General features: G+C 43.6%; 1 protein-coding gene across 5 annotated transcripts in view; it reads left to right on the top strand.

The window, feature by feature from the left end:
* Positions 1-17,270, top strand: part of ZGRF1 (zinc finger GRF-type containing 1) — a 619,324-nt gene that overhangs the window by 569,673 nt on the left and 32,381 nt on the right. For all 5 annotated transcript variants that reach the window (XR_014978114.1, XM_085641436.1, XM_085641435.1 and 2 more), the window contains one exon: positions 15,108-15,253. Coding sequence is in view for 4 of the 5 variants with exons in the window: in XM_085641436.1 (XP_085497562.1) it covers positions 15,108-15,241 (134 nt within the window). In the remaining variant the exon portion in view is untranslated. The remainder of the gene's footprint in view (positions 1-15,107; positions 15,254-17,270) is intronic.

Below are 17,270 nucleotides of genomic sequence, written 5' to 3'. Positions count from 1 at the left end.
TCATGACACAAGCAATCTTGTAGGTGTACACAATAAAGGCGTGTTCCGCTCAGTTGTATGGCTGGTTAGCTAAGTTCCAGTTTAAGAGTAATTGGAGATTTACACTCCTGCCACCACACACTCATCTCCTGCTGCAAAGAGATGGTTAGTGTTGTGTAAGCAAGGAAGGAGAAGGGGATGACACGATGGATGTTGATTCATCAACATGCCAAGGGTAGCAGAAGAGACATAACATGCCATGTGACTCCCGTCTGATGTCAGTCACAGATAGTGACATCACACGAACTTTAACCTGATGACATCACAGACAGTAACATCGCCTGCCCTTTGGACCTCCATGAAATCAAAGGAAGTGGCATTGCGTGACCTTTGACTTGGTGCTATCACAGGAAGTGATTCGTCTAACTTTTGGTTATTTACATCACAAACAGAGGCTGGAAAATCTCTACAGATACAAAATAAGTACCCTATAAACCAAAATACTTCCAATCCTATTGAAACTGGAGCTGTATAGATTGTTTCAGGTAGTATCTTCAGATATACGATTAAGATAATGTAGCATTGATTAAGAACCTATCAAATAGTGTACAACAATGGAGATTACACTAGTCAAGTTGAAATCAGCCATTGTTAATATCAAATAACTTAAAAATGGGAAGGTTGATGGGCCTGTAATGTTCAAAACAACATGTCTACAGGCCACAGGGTGCAAGATGCCTGCTGTTTGAAGATGCAACACTTTGAAATGGGGGAAAATATAAATTAGTTTTATGGAATCAACATAAACATAAAGTTAACTCTTTAGTTTAATTTTCTCCCATTTCAAAGTGTCTCATCTAAACACAGCAAGAATCTTGCTCCCAGTGACTGGGAGACACTGTGTCATATATATAAAACTGAAAAACACAGTCATTTTTATAAGTGGGAGAAATTTAAAGTGCAGAAGAATGTTCCATATTATGAACATTTTTGCAAAGCATTTTAAAAGAAATAGTTGTATGTTTGTGTTAGACATGTACCAGTGCCACATATGCTGAAAGGTATGTCCTGTGCCACAAGTCCATACGCCACAGACTCTCATTCACCCATGCACATATATCCCATTCATATGCACACATGTTCATACATCCCCACAGACCACGCTCTCACTGAGACACATGGCAGCCCGCTTTATGCTGGGCAGGCAGGAGAGGCAGTGGCAGCTCAACAGAACACTTAAAGGAGACAGGAGGGGCAGTGGCAGGTCTATAGAACATGGTGGACAAAAGGAAGGAGGAGGGGCATGCACACAGACATCAGAGGGCAGGGGCAAGGAGGGTAGGGGCAGTAAGCTAAGCACGGAGGTGAAGCAGGATGGCAATGATAGGGGCATAGCCTTGGGCAGTGGAGGGCAGGAGGAGTGGGCAGGAACATCAAGCTAACTGGAGGGCAGTGGCAGCACATCGGTCCATGCAGGGTAGGAGGGAGGGGGCAGGTGCATGGACTTAGACAACAGACAGCAGGGAGGCAGTGAGTAGGGGCAGCGAGCTAACTATGCGGGGCAGGTGGGAAGGGCAGTGGCAGAATAACTGCCGCACAGAGCTGAATGTGGTGGAAGGGTTATAGACTTGGACAGTGGAGTGTAGGAAGGATGGGGGTTAGGGGCAGCAAGCTTGGACGGGGACAGCACAGCGGACAATGGCAGGCAAGACCCTGCATCCAGCCTGCCTGCCATGCATTACGATGGGCATCGTACTTTACGTTCCAAAATTGCAAGAAATTCACTGAAAAAAACAAAGATTAAAGTGACATTATAGTTAGGAATTGTAAGAATATTTGACTTTATATTAACATAACCTTTGAAATTCCCTGTAAAAAACAAAGGTTAACGGGATGTTATAGTTAAGTGACTATGGCACTTAAAACATACCATTTGCAACTAACAAAACCATTGAAATTCACCCTAAAGTAACTATTATTTTCGCCCTCACCATGCACTGATTTTGCTCTTGCATATTAAATCACTCATGACATTCATTGACTACATTTATACATCTCTAATCACTTCTGAAATGCCATCATAACGCCTACATATGACCTAAGCATCACACCAGTTATTTGCTATGAATGTCTTTGCCATCTTACTCCTACATATTAACTAAACCCTATACTGCTTCCCTTAACAGCCCTCTCATTCTATGTAGTTTCTAAGCACTTTTTTTAAACCTCCCAAATGCTTCCATAGCCCTGCCTGTGAGGCATGCACTCCTGTTGCTACATATAATTTGTATTCCCGACTGGGATAGGTTTGCGCAATATAAACGCCCAAAATAAAGTTAGTGCATTGTGTTACTACCCAAGAAAGAATTGGAAAGGTCCTCAACTTTTACATGTATTTTCCAGAACTCTACCAAAAAGAAATTGGCACAACAAGGGTGAGACCAGGGGCAAAGAAAGGTCCAGCATACATGCCCCAGGTGGATACTCAGTCAAAAGAACGTATGCAGTTCCTTTAAGAAGGTACAGGTTTTACCAAGAGAAAACGAGGGGGGAGTGCTCCATATAGGAGCAATGGACCTCACACACCCTAAGGGATGTCATGCTTCATCATCAGTCAGCTCCTCGTTGGCCCGACATTGCAATTCCCAATAGGCCCAACATGGGGGCTCTCTGCTGGAGCTCTTTTGTTTTTGCCAATGATGAGCATGGGGTGTGATGAGAAGGGTGTGTGTGTGAAGTGAGTAGACTGGAGGAAGTGTGCTATAAAAATAACTATAGGAGTCCAATAGAACCAATTTAGTCGTTGGGTTGCTATGTTATGATTAGACTGTCCGGTTTTAGGTTTAAACCTATAATAACTGATAAAACCCCACCGGAAGATAAAATAGCTCTCACCAGTTTAAACATATAAACACTGGGAAAAAAATCTACACAACCACAAACTAAATGCCATTCATAGAAAGGAAAAGTAGAGTGAAAGAGTCATTTTTATTTCTTCCTGAAGGGGCAAATGCAATGTAACTTTGTTATATAAGGTAGCAGTAAGAAAGACTGGGCTAACATTATTCTGCTTGAGTTTTGTTGTTTAGGGATGTCACTAAAATATTGTTTCTTCTTCCTTTTTTCAGTTTTGTGGTCTTTGGTCTAAAGATACAGGGGTAAGAAGCAGGTTTTAGGTGCTGTTCATTTATTTTATAAACTGTAGAGAATCAGGAAATGTCAAAATCAAATTATCACCGATAGGATAAAATATAGGTTTCATAAGAATCTTTCCCAATATGTACCATCAGATTTACCCACAGAGAATGGGTAAAAACCCTTGATACATCAGCCCTCTTTTCAAGAGAGTCAGTATTGTTAGTAGGCGAATTGCCAAACAACCCAGGATTTAAACATTCAATGCAAGGTTGGGTGACAGGTGTATGTGAAAAGAGTGCGGTCACAAAGCATCTGGGATACTGGTTAAAACATGACACCAGACTTTTGGAAAACCTGTCACTTGGAATGCTGCTGCAAAAAGTTCTTACTAAGTTCAACAAAGATTGGAGGGATTTTGTTTGTATTTGCAGTGATTCAGCTACCAATATGAAAAAGTTGCGTGATGACCTGTCAAAATAGATACATGAGCTGAAGTGCTTCCCTGTAAGAGATCCTTGCCAGTTATTAGATGGTATGCTGAAAGCATGTTTACAATCTTCAGAGTCCATTCTGGTGCACTGTTTTGTTATGCACCGAAACTGAAATACAAATATTTCTCATTTCGTGCTTTGTATGGCATCAACGAAAGAGTCATCCCAACTCTGTCACTTAGCTGGTAGTTCTCAGTCCTAGAGTTCATGAATGCTATATTATCCATGTGACAGAACTTTTGCTGAGTGATGATGCCAAATGCAAGAAATGCGAGGATCTTTGGTCACATATTGCATTCTTAGATTTGTACAGGAAAGCATGACTGCTGTAGTGGACAAAATAAAAAAACTAGAGTTTGAAAACACCCTTGTCTACCAAGTGTTCAGCGACTGCTGTAGTGGACAAAATAAAAAAAACTAGAGTTTGAAAACACCCTTGTCTACCAAGTGTTCAGCATAATAGGTGTAGATGTGAAACATCTCTTTGAGAGTAGGCTGGGTGACACTTTTAGTGACTTTGGCACTGCAACATATTCCATGTTAGAGTGCTTTTGCCACTTGGTAAGCAAAGAAATATTGAGGAGCAATTCAGGACCTTTTATTTTACAATGTATGAGAAATAGCCCTTCACCAACCATGGCATTTGAAGTCAATGAAGCCTCACTGTAGTACTCTGGACAAATTATAGATCCCTTCCGTAAAGGGAAATTTTCTCCGGAGTTTCAAAAGTGCTGCCTCATTTTTGACTGCTTCAATAACTCTGAGGGCATATACACCCAGTTAAATGCATATGTTGTAGAACCTGTCGCGAAGAATCACAATCTTCGGGTGCACCAGTATTGGCATGGAAAGCTATGTCAGTGGCCGGAGTTAGCAAATTGTATACTGGCTATTTTGGCGTAGCCTGTCTCAAATGCCAATGTTGAGAGGGACTTTTCACAGATAAAGGTTTACATGGGAAGAAAAGAGCGAGCATGCATGACCAAAGACTCACTGAAGAAGTATTGTATGGTGTACTATGATAAGTTTGATTTGTAAAAATGGATTTGGACCTCATTTACACCGTCTATATACCATGCACTATTAGTGCAGAAGGCAAACACTAATAAAAGCAAAAAGTTCCATAAACACCGGAAAAATACTGTTTCTGTTGTTTTTAATGGTACGGAAATGTGTAACCACTGTTTTTTTAAGGTATTGAAATCACTTGAAAATACTGAAATAAAACAACCAGAATTTACCAAAAATAGAAAATGAAAACAGGAAAGTCCAGTTATGATTAAAAATATAAATGTAGGCGAGAGGAGGATGTCATTTTCCACTGTGACGCATTATAGGTAAGGATGTGGGTCAACATGTTTCGTGCCCTTTACTGTCTGCACAATAATGGCATTTCTTCAGGACCAATTATCCTTATCTACTCACAAAGGGGTAGTCAGTGCAAGTGCCTAGTACCATTCCCTATAAAGGTCACATGGATATATCGTATACCTTCGGGGTAGAACCTGTGGTGAAGGGGAAGGAAGTACATAGAAAAATAATTCATTAAAACATCATCATCATACTGTATCATACATATTAAAAAATGATCAGCAGAAGTCAGCAGGTATTTGCCCCCATCATTGTATCTTGGGCAAAGTATCCTGGATCGAGTTAAAAATCACACTATCAGCCACAGCACACTCTCATGTAAACCATTATCACCTTAATGATGTAACCGATGTGGGGAGTTCCCCCCTATAATGCACCCACACACGTTAGATTGTCACATATCACCTGTAGTGTAGGCTTTGTTGATAGAGGGTCTAATGATAAGGTCGAACAACCTTGAATTCCCTCATGCAAGACTTACCAAAAAATTTGGTTGTATAAGGCCCCAGTTGCCCCGGCCTGAATGGACACTCACTCATGTTCCAATAATCTTACGAGGAGAGATCGAAAAGGAGAGCGTGGTTAACAAGACATGGCTCCGATGATGCAGAGTTTTGGAAAGTCACCAGAAAGAGGTAGGGGAAGGCGTAGAGGACTCACTGTTGTCGGTGCTTGTGTCTGGTGGCCGACCTACCCTGTGTTCTTGCCGTTGCAGGAGTGTTGTCCCAGCGGAAGAATGTATTTCAATGGAACTGTGATATGTGAGTGTATCCAGGTTCACAGTTTTACGCACTGTGTGACTACTACAGCATGTGCGGTTAACCAGAGTATCCAATTATGGGCACTATTTTGGTGGTAGCTTAATGTCCACCGCATCTGAAATACTTATAGGGTGGTTCATACTGTGATGTACTGCATATGTACGCATTTACATATTCGGTCTTGCGCTGTCGTGTACTGGAGGTCGCAGAAGGAGTATTACCTAAAGACTGGTATTGCTTGTGTGTATGGATTGAGACGGAAACTCATTTTGATGTGACTCCTAGGATTGGGGTTCCGAACTGCGCCCTGGTAATGAGAGGAGTACCACTGGTAGAGCTATTAAATGTGCGAGGAAACAGAATAACCCTGTACATTCTTCCACCAACACTTATGCCTTTCAGCGACCGAGTAGCATAATCTTCCGGATATTGGTCTAGGAATTCCCATCTGGGTCTGCCACTACCAGTAACTCCTTCGATGATTATTCTGTTTCCGCGCATAATTAATAGCTCTACCAGTGGTACTCCTCTCATTAGTACCACTCCCCTTCAAGGGAGATGCTGACTGGTTTACACAGTGCTGGCAGCCCTCCGAGGCTTTGGGAGGATGCACAACTGCAGGACGAGTAGGGTCTTTGCAATTGTTGGGATGAGCAGGCAGGCCAGGTTTGGCGCCAGGTCCACAGCTAGTTTACAGTTCTTGCGTTCTTCAGCTCTTCATGGTCCTTCTTCTTTGATCGGGTGAATCTGTTTTCCCAGTTAGGGGGCCACCTAAATACTGAATTTAGGGGTGTTAAGTGGAGTGCAGGGTATTAGCCAATGGGCTACTTACCCTTGGGGTCACTATATGACAACTTCCTGTCAGGAGTGGGAATAGCCCTATCCAAGAGTTCCTAATCTCACTAAAATAAAGATGGTGGAACCATTGACTTTGTGGAGCTCATCAGGTAGCCTACCTTAGGTGTGTAACTAGCCTGGTGGTGCAACACGCCTACTTGCATAGCTAATTTCCTGCCTGTCCTGGGGCCAAATGGGCCTCAGGGCAAGTGGCTGGCATTCTTAGGTCTGGGGTAGCTGGGGTCGCATATTAAAGGTGGCAGAGGCTTTGAAGCCCCTGGCCTTGATATGCTAAATCACTAGCCATCCTTCTGGAGGGGTGAGCTGGCTTTCACTTGCAGGGGGTCAGACTTATCTTTGGTGGCAGGCTGGACAAGACCAATCATCCCGCACGCTAGATAGTGTTAGGATTTGTAGGAGGCACCTCTAAGGTGCCCTATAAATGCATGTCATAATAAATCTAGTACTGGCATCAGGACAGATTTATTAAGACAAGATGTTCGATAAGCATCATGAATTTCAGCAAAGCCATCATGTAGCTGAAGAACGAACGATGACCAGTGCCCAGTATACATACTTAAGATGGCTCCCCTGTTTACTTACAATGTCTAGTAATTGGACTAGACATCACAAGGACATATCTGCATGAAGGGCATATCTGCTCATGCAGATATGTCCTTATATGCATTATAATGCACCCTGCATTGGGGTTCTATGAACTGCTGTAGGTGCCTTGCATATAGTACATTCAGTGTACTCTGGCATGGCACAGGATGAGTGTTCCATGTCATGTTTTCAGAATGGTTTGCATCATTACCTGCAGTCTGCAATGGCAGTCTGCATGTAATTGGAGTGAGGGTCCCTTAGGGTGGCATCAGACATGCTGCAGCCCTTATGGACCCTCTTTAGTACCCCTGCCCTTGGTACCAGGGGTACCATTTACTAGAGTCTTAGAGAAGTGATAAAGTGCTTGCCAATTGGGTAACAATTAGACTTTAACTTGTTTTAGGGGAAAGAGCGCTGGCACTGAGGTCTGGTTAGCAGGACTCGGTGCACTCTCAGCATTGAAAACCAGCATCTAGTAGTCAAAAATGGGGCAAAGGGGGGGGGGGGGACAACTGCAACAAAATCGCGGTTTCCTACAGAGGGGAGAGAAAAAAACTAGAGAGCAAGCAAGAGAAAGGCTCATGAACAAGTGGTATACCTCAAAGACTCAGGTGAGGAAGTAAGATTAGATGAGAGAGGGAGAAAGAGAGTCAAATCTCCCTCCACTCAAACGAGCTAATCTCGCGGTAGACTGGGAAGAAATGGCCTCGAGTAAAGTGTGCAAAGAAGAGTTAGGAAATATTTTAAAACAAGTAATTCAATAATTAAAATTCATCCAAGGTCTGTGCAAATGAGCGCAAGATTAAAGGCATACAAAGTAGCTTCTGAGTGCAAAAGCGTCCGCTTTACCTGCGCGCGTCCGCCGTTCTTAATGACTGATTAAGTTTCATTTTTGCCAGTTTGCAGGCCACTGACAACTTCTTCACCTTGTGTCTCGGTCCAGACTCACCTAGACTGACAGCAGTGTAGAGTTGGCATAGTTATCTAGGAGCTGCTCCGTGAGTTAGATGCAATTTTCAAAGGGTTTGAAATCCTGTCTTTGGCAGTATTCAAATACTTGTGCAGCTGTAGACTCTATTGCACTAACTGAACCGTCTGTTCATATGATTTGTTTTGTAGTTTACTGAGCGTAGGGTGCCTGGCAGTGTGTTCAATGGAACATGGAGTATTGTGTCAGCAACCTATTCTGTTATCTGTGGGAAGTGATAGCTTTCCAATCTTTTATCTATTTTGTAAAGTACAACTTTAGTAAATAGTGATAAGCTAGCTAAAGAAACGTCTAAAATGGAATATGAGGTTGAGGTATAATGTGTTGAGGACGAGACTGACATGCGCTGAGAAACTGGGGGCGGTTGTCCCTGCTTTGAGGCCATAAGCAGGCAGCAGGCATTTTAAGGTGGCACCTTAGAATACGTAACTGTAGGAGCCTGCAAAACAGCCAGGCCCTGTAAAGCATATGTGTCCACCATCAGAGACAGCACAGATTATCTACAGCGGCACTTGGGATGGATTTCCTTTATCATTGAATGAGTCGCGCTATATCACTCCAATGGCCTATCTGACTCTAGCTGACATACATGCATAGTTGTGCTAATTCTGGACATTTCGTAGGAGTTCCATGTGAACCAGTTCACTGTGGATAAGCCCTGCCTGAGAGCAAGACGTCAATTATTTTGTGAAATGCATGGCACTCGTGAAGTACATTCACAGGGACAAAAGACAAGAAAAGGTATTACATTATGAGGAATAGAGATAAACCCCCTTGCTTCGAAGAGATAAGTAGTCTACCCAAAAACCTCAAACACTCACTGGAGTCACTGTCCGATCAGGAAAGGAGTGGAAAAGCTCTGTAAGCTGCCTTGGGCATTTTTAAAATGGCAAGCATAAAGACGAAGCGAGAACCCTCTGTGAATGAGATTCTTACCCTTTAGCAGGCCAAGAAAGTCTTAGGGGCCGATTAGGATGGCGGAAGGACCACCACCTCATGGCCGTCAGTGGCGGTCCTTCCGCCATCACACAGCGATTCACCCACCACTCAATTAGGATGGCGGTGGGTACCGCGGCGGACGCAAAGTCTGTCCACCACTTCACCGCCAAAGGCAATTGTTCCGATTGCCTGGCGGATGGTGCAGGGTGCCTAAAACGGTGGCGGTGCCTAGCAGGCACCGTCCACCAAATTACGATGTTGGTAAAAAACGGCCTTTCCATGGCGGCGATGCCCCCATCGAAAGGCACGTGGGGATTGGTTACGGGGGCCCATTGCGGGCTCCCCTTGTGTCGGGGGAGGTGGGGTGCACTGCACCAAGTGGCAGGCACCGTGTGGTGCCTGCCATGTAGTGCAGTGAAATGCAAAACATGCGATTTTAACATCGCGGCGGGTGCTGCTGTCAGCAGCACCCGCCGCAATGTTAAAATGAAGAATGCGACGGCCCTGGTGGCGGTCGCATCCTAATTTGTGTTGCGGGACCGCTGCAGGCATGGTGGACGGTCCCGGTTTACAACAGGATGGCGGACGGACTCCAGTCCGTCCGCCACCCTAATGAGCCCCTTAGTCACTAAACTCAAAAACGCTGATTGATTCCCCAAATAAATAACTGGCAAATCAAGAAGTGGATATTACTAGGAAGTATGTAGAGCAATTTCTAAACGATATCAAAGGTGAAGTAGGAGGTTCAAAAGAAGACTTGAAGGTGTGTTTCAAGTAACAAGATGTAGATCTGATACCTCTTAATTCTAGAGTCAATTATATGGAAATACATAATAACTGCTTGGAAGAGCAACATCATATGTGGGGTGTCATTTAAAAATGGCAGAATCAAAATTATCAAACTGCAACTGGTCCTCGAATACCTGGAAATTTGGTGCCGCAGAAACAGTATATGAATTAGAAGGCTGTTAAGAGGTATTGTAGGAGAAGACCTCCAAAACTGTGTACATTAATTGCTGCAATGCACTGATGAATGGCCATAGCATAGACCTATTTGCTTAAACCATACCCACCGGTTTGAGATTGGAGGTCGTAGAGGTGATATATTGCCTGACATTCTTACACAAGGGCATGTTTTTTAAGGAAAGGAGGAGCTGATGACCCTAGACATAACAATTGGTGATCTTGCATTTTTAGGACAGAGGGTGCTGATCTTTCATGATATATATGAAAAATAGGAGGTACTCTCATGGAGAATTTTATTAAGCAGATTATATCAAACAAAGAGAGGAAGAAAGAGTAATAGTGTATTTGAAATGAATTGCCAATGCACTCAACAATTTTTTTATACGTCTCCTCTAATATTTTCCAAAATGTTTAACTTCCATTCCATAATTTCCAGTGTTGTCATAGAAATACATTTTAATATTATCATACAAAGGAAACAAAATTCATACAAATATAGCATAAGAATTAAAATAGCTCTTAAACAATAGTCCTTTAGTTTTCCACTTTGAATTCAGAAGGAATGCTTCTTATTTGGAGTTAATTTGAAAGAGAGAGAAATCAAATTATTTTCTTGCACCGAACACAAGTTATTAAGCTGACGTACAGTTGCCATCACAGTAAGATTCACAATTTACAAACTATGTGGTGAGTAGGCTTCCTGAAGATGCTGACTTGTTTCACCTCTAATTTTTTCTTTCATTGGTCTTCATCAGGACAGGCTCAAGGACCCGAATACTGTGACTCGCTGGGCTCAACTTGCAAATGTATTGATTTGTATAGATTTAATCTAATCTGAAGGTGTTGCCATTGAATCCATGCTGATTGTGTAAATCTAGCATCAGTACACGTACTAACAAAGTGTATCTCATGGATGAAGTTCTGATCTGGTGTGATTGCCTTATCCGCTTGTGTGAGCCCTCCCGTGGCTACAGTGTAAACAGAGCTCTGCGTGAGCCAGTCCCTGGTATGGAGTTAAATTCACAAGTCGTCTTCAGTTGGGCCGGCTATCGGCTGATGGATTAATCTCCTGCAGACACTAGAATTTGGAACACTTTCAGGACGTGACTCCTTCTCTACGCTCAGAAGATAGAGATGCTTAAGGCCAATTAGGCAGAGCCTTGTTTTTAAAATCTCTTTGCCAGAGTGAGGCTGCTAACCATGGAAAGAATGACATTGGTGAATAATGTCAGCAGTGTGTCCTTGTTTTTCAGCCAATAACACTACACATTTTGGAAATTGGAGTTTCACCTTTGGTATGGATCTGCAGTTCCCTGCACACTTGATGCTGTTGGTGAAAACAAATTACTGGCTGGTAGTAAATCTTATGATGTACTGGCTGTTATGGCTACGAACATGTATATCTGTTAGCATCCTGCCATCAGATGCCTTGCATTGTTGCATCATTTAGCCTTTCATATGAATGTCCAAAAATCAGTCTTCGGCTGGAATGGCTACACCTAGATGTTACCTGAACTAAATAGATTACAGCTGCTTGGCAAATGTTGACAGTACCAAAGGATACAATGGCCCCTGAAGGGGAAAGTGTGAACCTCAACTTCCATGGTAAACTAGGTAATAGCCATCAATAGACTGGCTTTACTAGAAAAAAAATGTTTTTATTATTATTCTATTATTCAACATTTGTAATCATAAGAAGACCAACTCATTGAGCTTTATCATGTACATTCCAAATTAAATAGGTGTTCCTAATCGACGCAGTGAAGGTAAGGTAAGCGAATAAGTAGTGCGCTAGTGCTATACAATATATACATAAATAGTGACCGTGTGGGACGCACAGTTGTTTGATTTAAACTCTAACATATAGTTGCAGGCTCCTGCACTATATACGGACTGTACACTATTACCAGCCCGCATCCATGCAGAACGGATGCATGTGATGGAGCAGTAAGCCCTCAAGGCTGCAAGCAGCCGCTGGGTGGCAGCAAGCTCCCATTAAATCATCTTTTTAATAAATCATCTTAATAATTCGTTTAAGTCTAGTGTACTCCGCCTAGTCCAACCTCTGTAGCGCTGGGACGCCTCCAGGGTAGCCATCGAGCTTTATAAATTATCTTTTCATTTCATTTCAGAGAGGATTGTTTGTTTTCATTTCAGCGTACATCCACTGATGCGGCAAGCAGGGTCGGACTGGGAACAGCAACCAGCCCTGGCAGATTGCTGCTCGATCGGCCCTGGGAGTGGTGGTAGGGGGTGCTAGCAAGAAGCCCCACTCCTGCTTTTGTTACAGGGGGCCGATATTGCAGCACTGCTGCAAAACCGGCCTCCAGTGACAAAAACGCCCCCCACGGGCACAAAACTGGCCCCCATCCCTTCGATCCACCGGGGAAATTCCCAGTCTCGCTAAGCCCAGTCCAGCCCTAGCGGTTAGCCTTGTAAAGTAGTCGCAACTGGATAAGTGTCATGTTTGTGACAAGTTTTTTGCGAGCTCGCTAATACGCATGGAAAGCAGCCAGACACTTCTTTAATTTAATGTTTTTATAGTTCACACAGATTGATGCAGTGATCTTTTTTGCTACCATTCCTAATTAACTTTTGATTAGTGTCATAATTGTGACACACTGTACTGTGATATATGTGTCTTCAGGCAATTGTAACAGAGAGCCAGGTTTTTAACCTCTGTTCCTCCATATCTATGTTTGTAGGCTGACATCACATCTTGGGGTAAGTCCTTTCCAGTAATGGATTACCTTCTAGACTATGAGCACTTTTGGTTTTATTTAAATGTCTATTCTCCACATAATGTAGGGTCTTGTGGCTTGGGCAGTGCACCGATTTCCAAAGGGCGTGATTTAAGTGATTGGGCGAGTTTTTTAATTCAGGTTGATAACTTAGTCAGCCACATGTGTGATGTGCTTTGTGCCCAATTGATGTACATTTCTGTTCTGCCTGCAACTTAGGGCCTTTTGTCTTGAGTTTGCAGCGCACCGATTATTTAACGTTGACTTTTACCTAATTAAATTTATAATACTGGTTGGTCAACATGTCAGTCACACATTTGATGTACTCTGTTCTCATTCTGTGTACCTTTCCTTGTTAAGGGTTTTCATCCCCTGAGACTATGGACTGAAACCTCTAGGCACACCTCATCTCTGTGGGGGCTAGCTTTTTCTGTGGTGAGTCTGCACCACAGGCACATCTAATCCTCAATTACCTCTGTAAATAAGGGGTTTCTAGTCATTTGTACCCTCTTTTTGTTAGTACCATCAGGAAGTCACGTATCACAACTGGGACCCATGTTACAGTCTATAGACCATTATTGAACCCCTCTCTCACAGAGTCCTCTACTATCTGAATGAGACTCTATTAATACTTTTTTTAGGTGAGTACTGCACCATTTTGTGTTACAATTATGTTTGTGTTTTCATAGACAAGGACATTCAAAGGTGTTTAAGGGACCATCGGTACAGTTATTTATAGAGGAACAAGCGGTCCCTTCTTACAGATACATTAAACAATGCACATAGAAGTTAAATAGTTTCTATGGCAACAGAAACTAAATGTGGTAATATAGGTTTTTTTAAAAATTTTGAAGTAACCAAAAACATAAAAAGTGGGAAACACACGAGACAATGAACAAAAATCAACAAAGCTCAGACATTTTCAAAGTGACTCCACAAATAATGTCACATCTATTTTAAGGGACCAATGCTATCCTTATTGAAATAAAAAGCATTCGCGATAGTCATGGTACACCATGTTGACAACATTTCGATCTCTCTTTATGATCTGGGAATCATCATCATCAGGACTCAATTGTAAATGCCTGAGACAAGAAATGTCTGCATAAAGGCTGACCTCCAGTAGCAACCAATCCCTGAGATGGATACATCCTAATAACAGATAATAGTGAAGTCTGGACGGCAAGCTGGGTGGCGGCGATAACGTTGGTTACAGCAACTGGTGGAACTGGCTGTGGGCAACCATGAGTTAGATTCCAGGAGGCTCTGTAGAAAAGCCCAGGTCAACGTAGCACGAAGTGTACGGCCGCGTGTGAAGCAGGCTGTGGACAAAAACGGATTGAGGTCCTGCGGTCTCCATGGGAAAGCTGGGTCCTACATCACTGACGATCCATGCTCGAATGGCAGCGGTGTGCAGTGCCCGTCTGCACTCTACACGACGTGGTTAGTAAGTGACAGCAATGTGCACCTCACAGCTGCATCAGACGGCAGCTGTACATATCGAGCTACGTTGACCTAAATAGATGTGACATTATTTGTTTCCCACTTTTTGTTTTTGGTTGCTTCAAGATTTAATAAATATCTGTATTATCACATTCGATTTCTATTGTCATAGAAAACATTAAACTTCTATGTGCACTGTTTAATGTATCTGTAAGAAGGGACCGCTTGGTCCTCTATAAATACCTACGTTTGTAGCCACAACAGAGTCTAGCTAGTAATTACTTATTTCTTAATCTAGATTTCGAGACCAATGATTTGCAGATCCAATCCTGAATTTACTGTTTGGCATTTGCTGCATGAGTACTATCTAGTGGGCAGGTTTTCCTCCTGCCTTTTTAATTTTTATTCACATAAGTTATCCCTAACCAACTGACGTGGTTTCCGCCTTATGGGTGTTTCCCATTCTTCTTCCTGATGACTATGTACAAATAACCTAAGAGGGTCGAAACGTTGATGCAATATTAGTGTACTGTGGTATATAGTACAGGAGCCTGTAACTCTGTTTAGCATTAGCTTGTCTTCCTATGATTATAAATGTTGAATAGTCAAGTAATAATTAAAAAACAAAATTTAAGTAAAGCCAATCTGTTGATGGTTATTCACTAGGGACCATTGTTTCCTTTATTATTGTACTACCCAGGTCCCAGGGTTACTGGGTTGCTCCTTGTTCTACGAATATGGCAAATGTTGAGAGTAGCTAATGTAAAAATATTGATTGAGGGAAAAATTACCAAATGCTCACATAGCTTGATTTTGTAAATAATTAACTTCTCCACTACACTTTCAGAAAAAGAAAATGGGTTGAAACATGTTAGTCACTATGAGGAGGAATTGAAAGCTATTCTTAGCTCGTACATGGAGAGAACAAGAGAAGAAGATGCAACTTCTAAAAAGAGAAAATCCCAAAAGAATTTTTCTTGACAAAAAGAGAAGGTAAGTGACATGCCTTTTTGTGTTCATGAGAAGTTAGCAGTTATTCATGTTTGTATGCACACAGTTTTATATTTAGCTTTATTTTTCTGTACTGAGTTGCAAATGGTTCGATACACAGGGGATCGACATTCCTGATTATGAATTGAATTGCAGCAGCAATTCAGATCTGGGTGTAAACTATATAATTCACATCTATAAATAATGGTATTTGTCCCAGAGTTATACTCATTATGCGTGTTTGCGCCTGGAAGACTGTTTCACTTTGTTCCACCATTTCTCATGTTTTCAATTCTAGCTGCACTTCCGTGTTTTTCTTAAATTGCTGATGCTGTAGTTTCTACCGTAGCACAGACTTAGCTTTTGTGTAGCACAGGTATTTCCTGATGTGTGTATAGCAATGGTGGACTAGGCTGTACATTAGAACTTTTGGGGTTTTTGGCCTCTCATGTGCAAAGAAGACTTGGGTACAAATTGCAAACATATCTTAACAAAACCTTCCCAAGTCCATGAAACAAACAAATAAGTGCATGTTAACTTATTTTGTTCCATTCTAGAAAATGTCTATACTTACCATACTTATCTGACACCAAAAAGAGCAACCCGAGTTCTTAATCAGGGTACCATTTTCATTGTTTATGAACATTGGAACACCTCTGTCTATGTATGGTATCCTAGAACACCTCTTACTAAAATAATTAACATTTTCGCAAATTATATCATCACCACAAACAAAGGCAACTGTTTCTTGCTTTTTAACTAGAACCAATCAATCTTACAATAAAACATACATTTCGCTGAACATCCCACTTTATTTTACTCCCAAAAAAGAGAAACGAAATAAAGAATGGTGCACCCCCTTACGTTTAAGAATTATGACACTGCTTCATGAAAGAATACAGGTACTCAACTGCATCTGAAAGAAACACGTTAGTTAGATTCCTCACCTTAGAATATCCCCAGGCGTCAGACTGGATCCGGAAGATTTTTCGTCAGCAATACCCCTTGCGCGTCGCTAGGCGTCGTCTGCGGCTCCGCGTCCGTCGTCGGCGTCGTGCGCCGGAATGACGTCGTCGGAGTACTTAGACGCCGCCCTCGCGCGCTGACGTCAGTTCTTCTTTTTTCCACGCCAGTAAGCGCAGATCCGGGAGAGCTACCCCTTTAGTCACTTTTTGACTAACTTTTTCGATCTTTTTTGATCTTGTCAATCGACTCCGGTGCCGGTAGGATGCCTGGTTTTTAAGCCTGTGCTGACTGTAGCCGCCTGATGTCGGTTACGGACCATCACCGCCGGTGCCTTTACTGTTTGGGCCTCGACCACGACGCGGAGTCGTGTTCCGACTGCAAGGCCCTGACCTCGAAGGCTAGACGGGAGCGGTCCCGTAAGCTTCTCGAGATCCGCCACTCGGCTCCGCGCGCCGCTCGATCCCGGTCCAGGAGGAGGTCCAAGGATCGGTCGCGGAGCCGCAGCCGACGTCACCATCGGTCGTCGGGATCCAAGTCTTCGGGTAAGTCGAAGCATTCCAAGAAGTCCAAGAGGCGACACCGCTCTTCGGACTCCCCTCGCCGGTCGCGCGACTCGGCCGAGGGTCAGGGTGGTTCCACCCCCGCGGCTCCGGCGGAGCCGCAGGCGCCGCGCACGTCCCCATACCCGCCGGTCCCTGGGACTGACGCGACGCCGGCGGAGGTCAGTGCCTTCCTCTCGGCCATGAGGAGCCTGGCCCCGCCGTCGGCGCCCGCTGTCGCGCCTTCGGGCCCCGCGGACCCGACAGGGCTGCCTTGCCTGCCGGTGGCTCCGGCCCCGGCGCCGTCGACGGCTCCGGCCTCGACGCCGCAAGCGCCCGAGGGACCCGTTCCCGAGTCCCTGCCGACGCCGGTCGACCTCGTCACGCCTCCTCCGCCGGCGTCGACACCGGTACCACCCCCGACGCCGACGCCGACTCCGCTCGACGTCGGGCCCCAGTTCAGTCCCACTCCGGACCCGGCGCCGCTACGGCGTCGATGGACGCCGCGTTTGGCG

This window comes from Triturus cristatus, chromosome 2_2 (genome assembly GCF_964204655.1).
Source record: "Triturus cristatus chromosome 2_2, aTriCri1.1, whole genome shotgun sequence".
Taxonomy (NCBI): Eukaryota; Metazoa; Chordata; class Amphibia; order Caudata; family Salamandridae; genus Triturus; species Triturus cristatus.
Note: the sequence above shows the minus strand (reverse complement) of the source record. Positions and strands in the feature narration are given on the sequence as shown.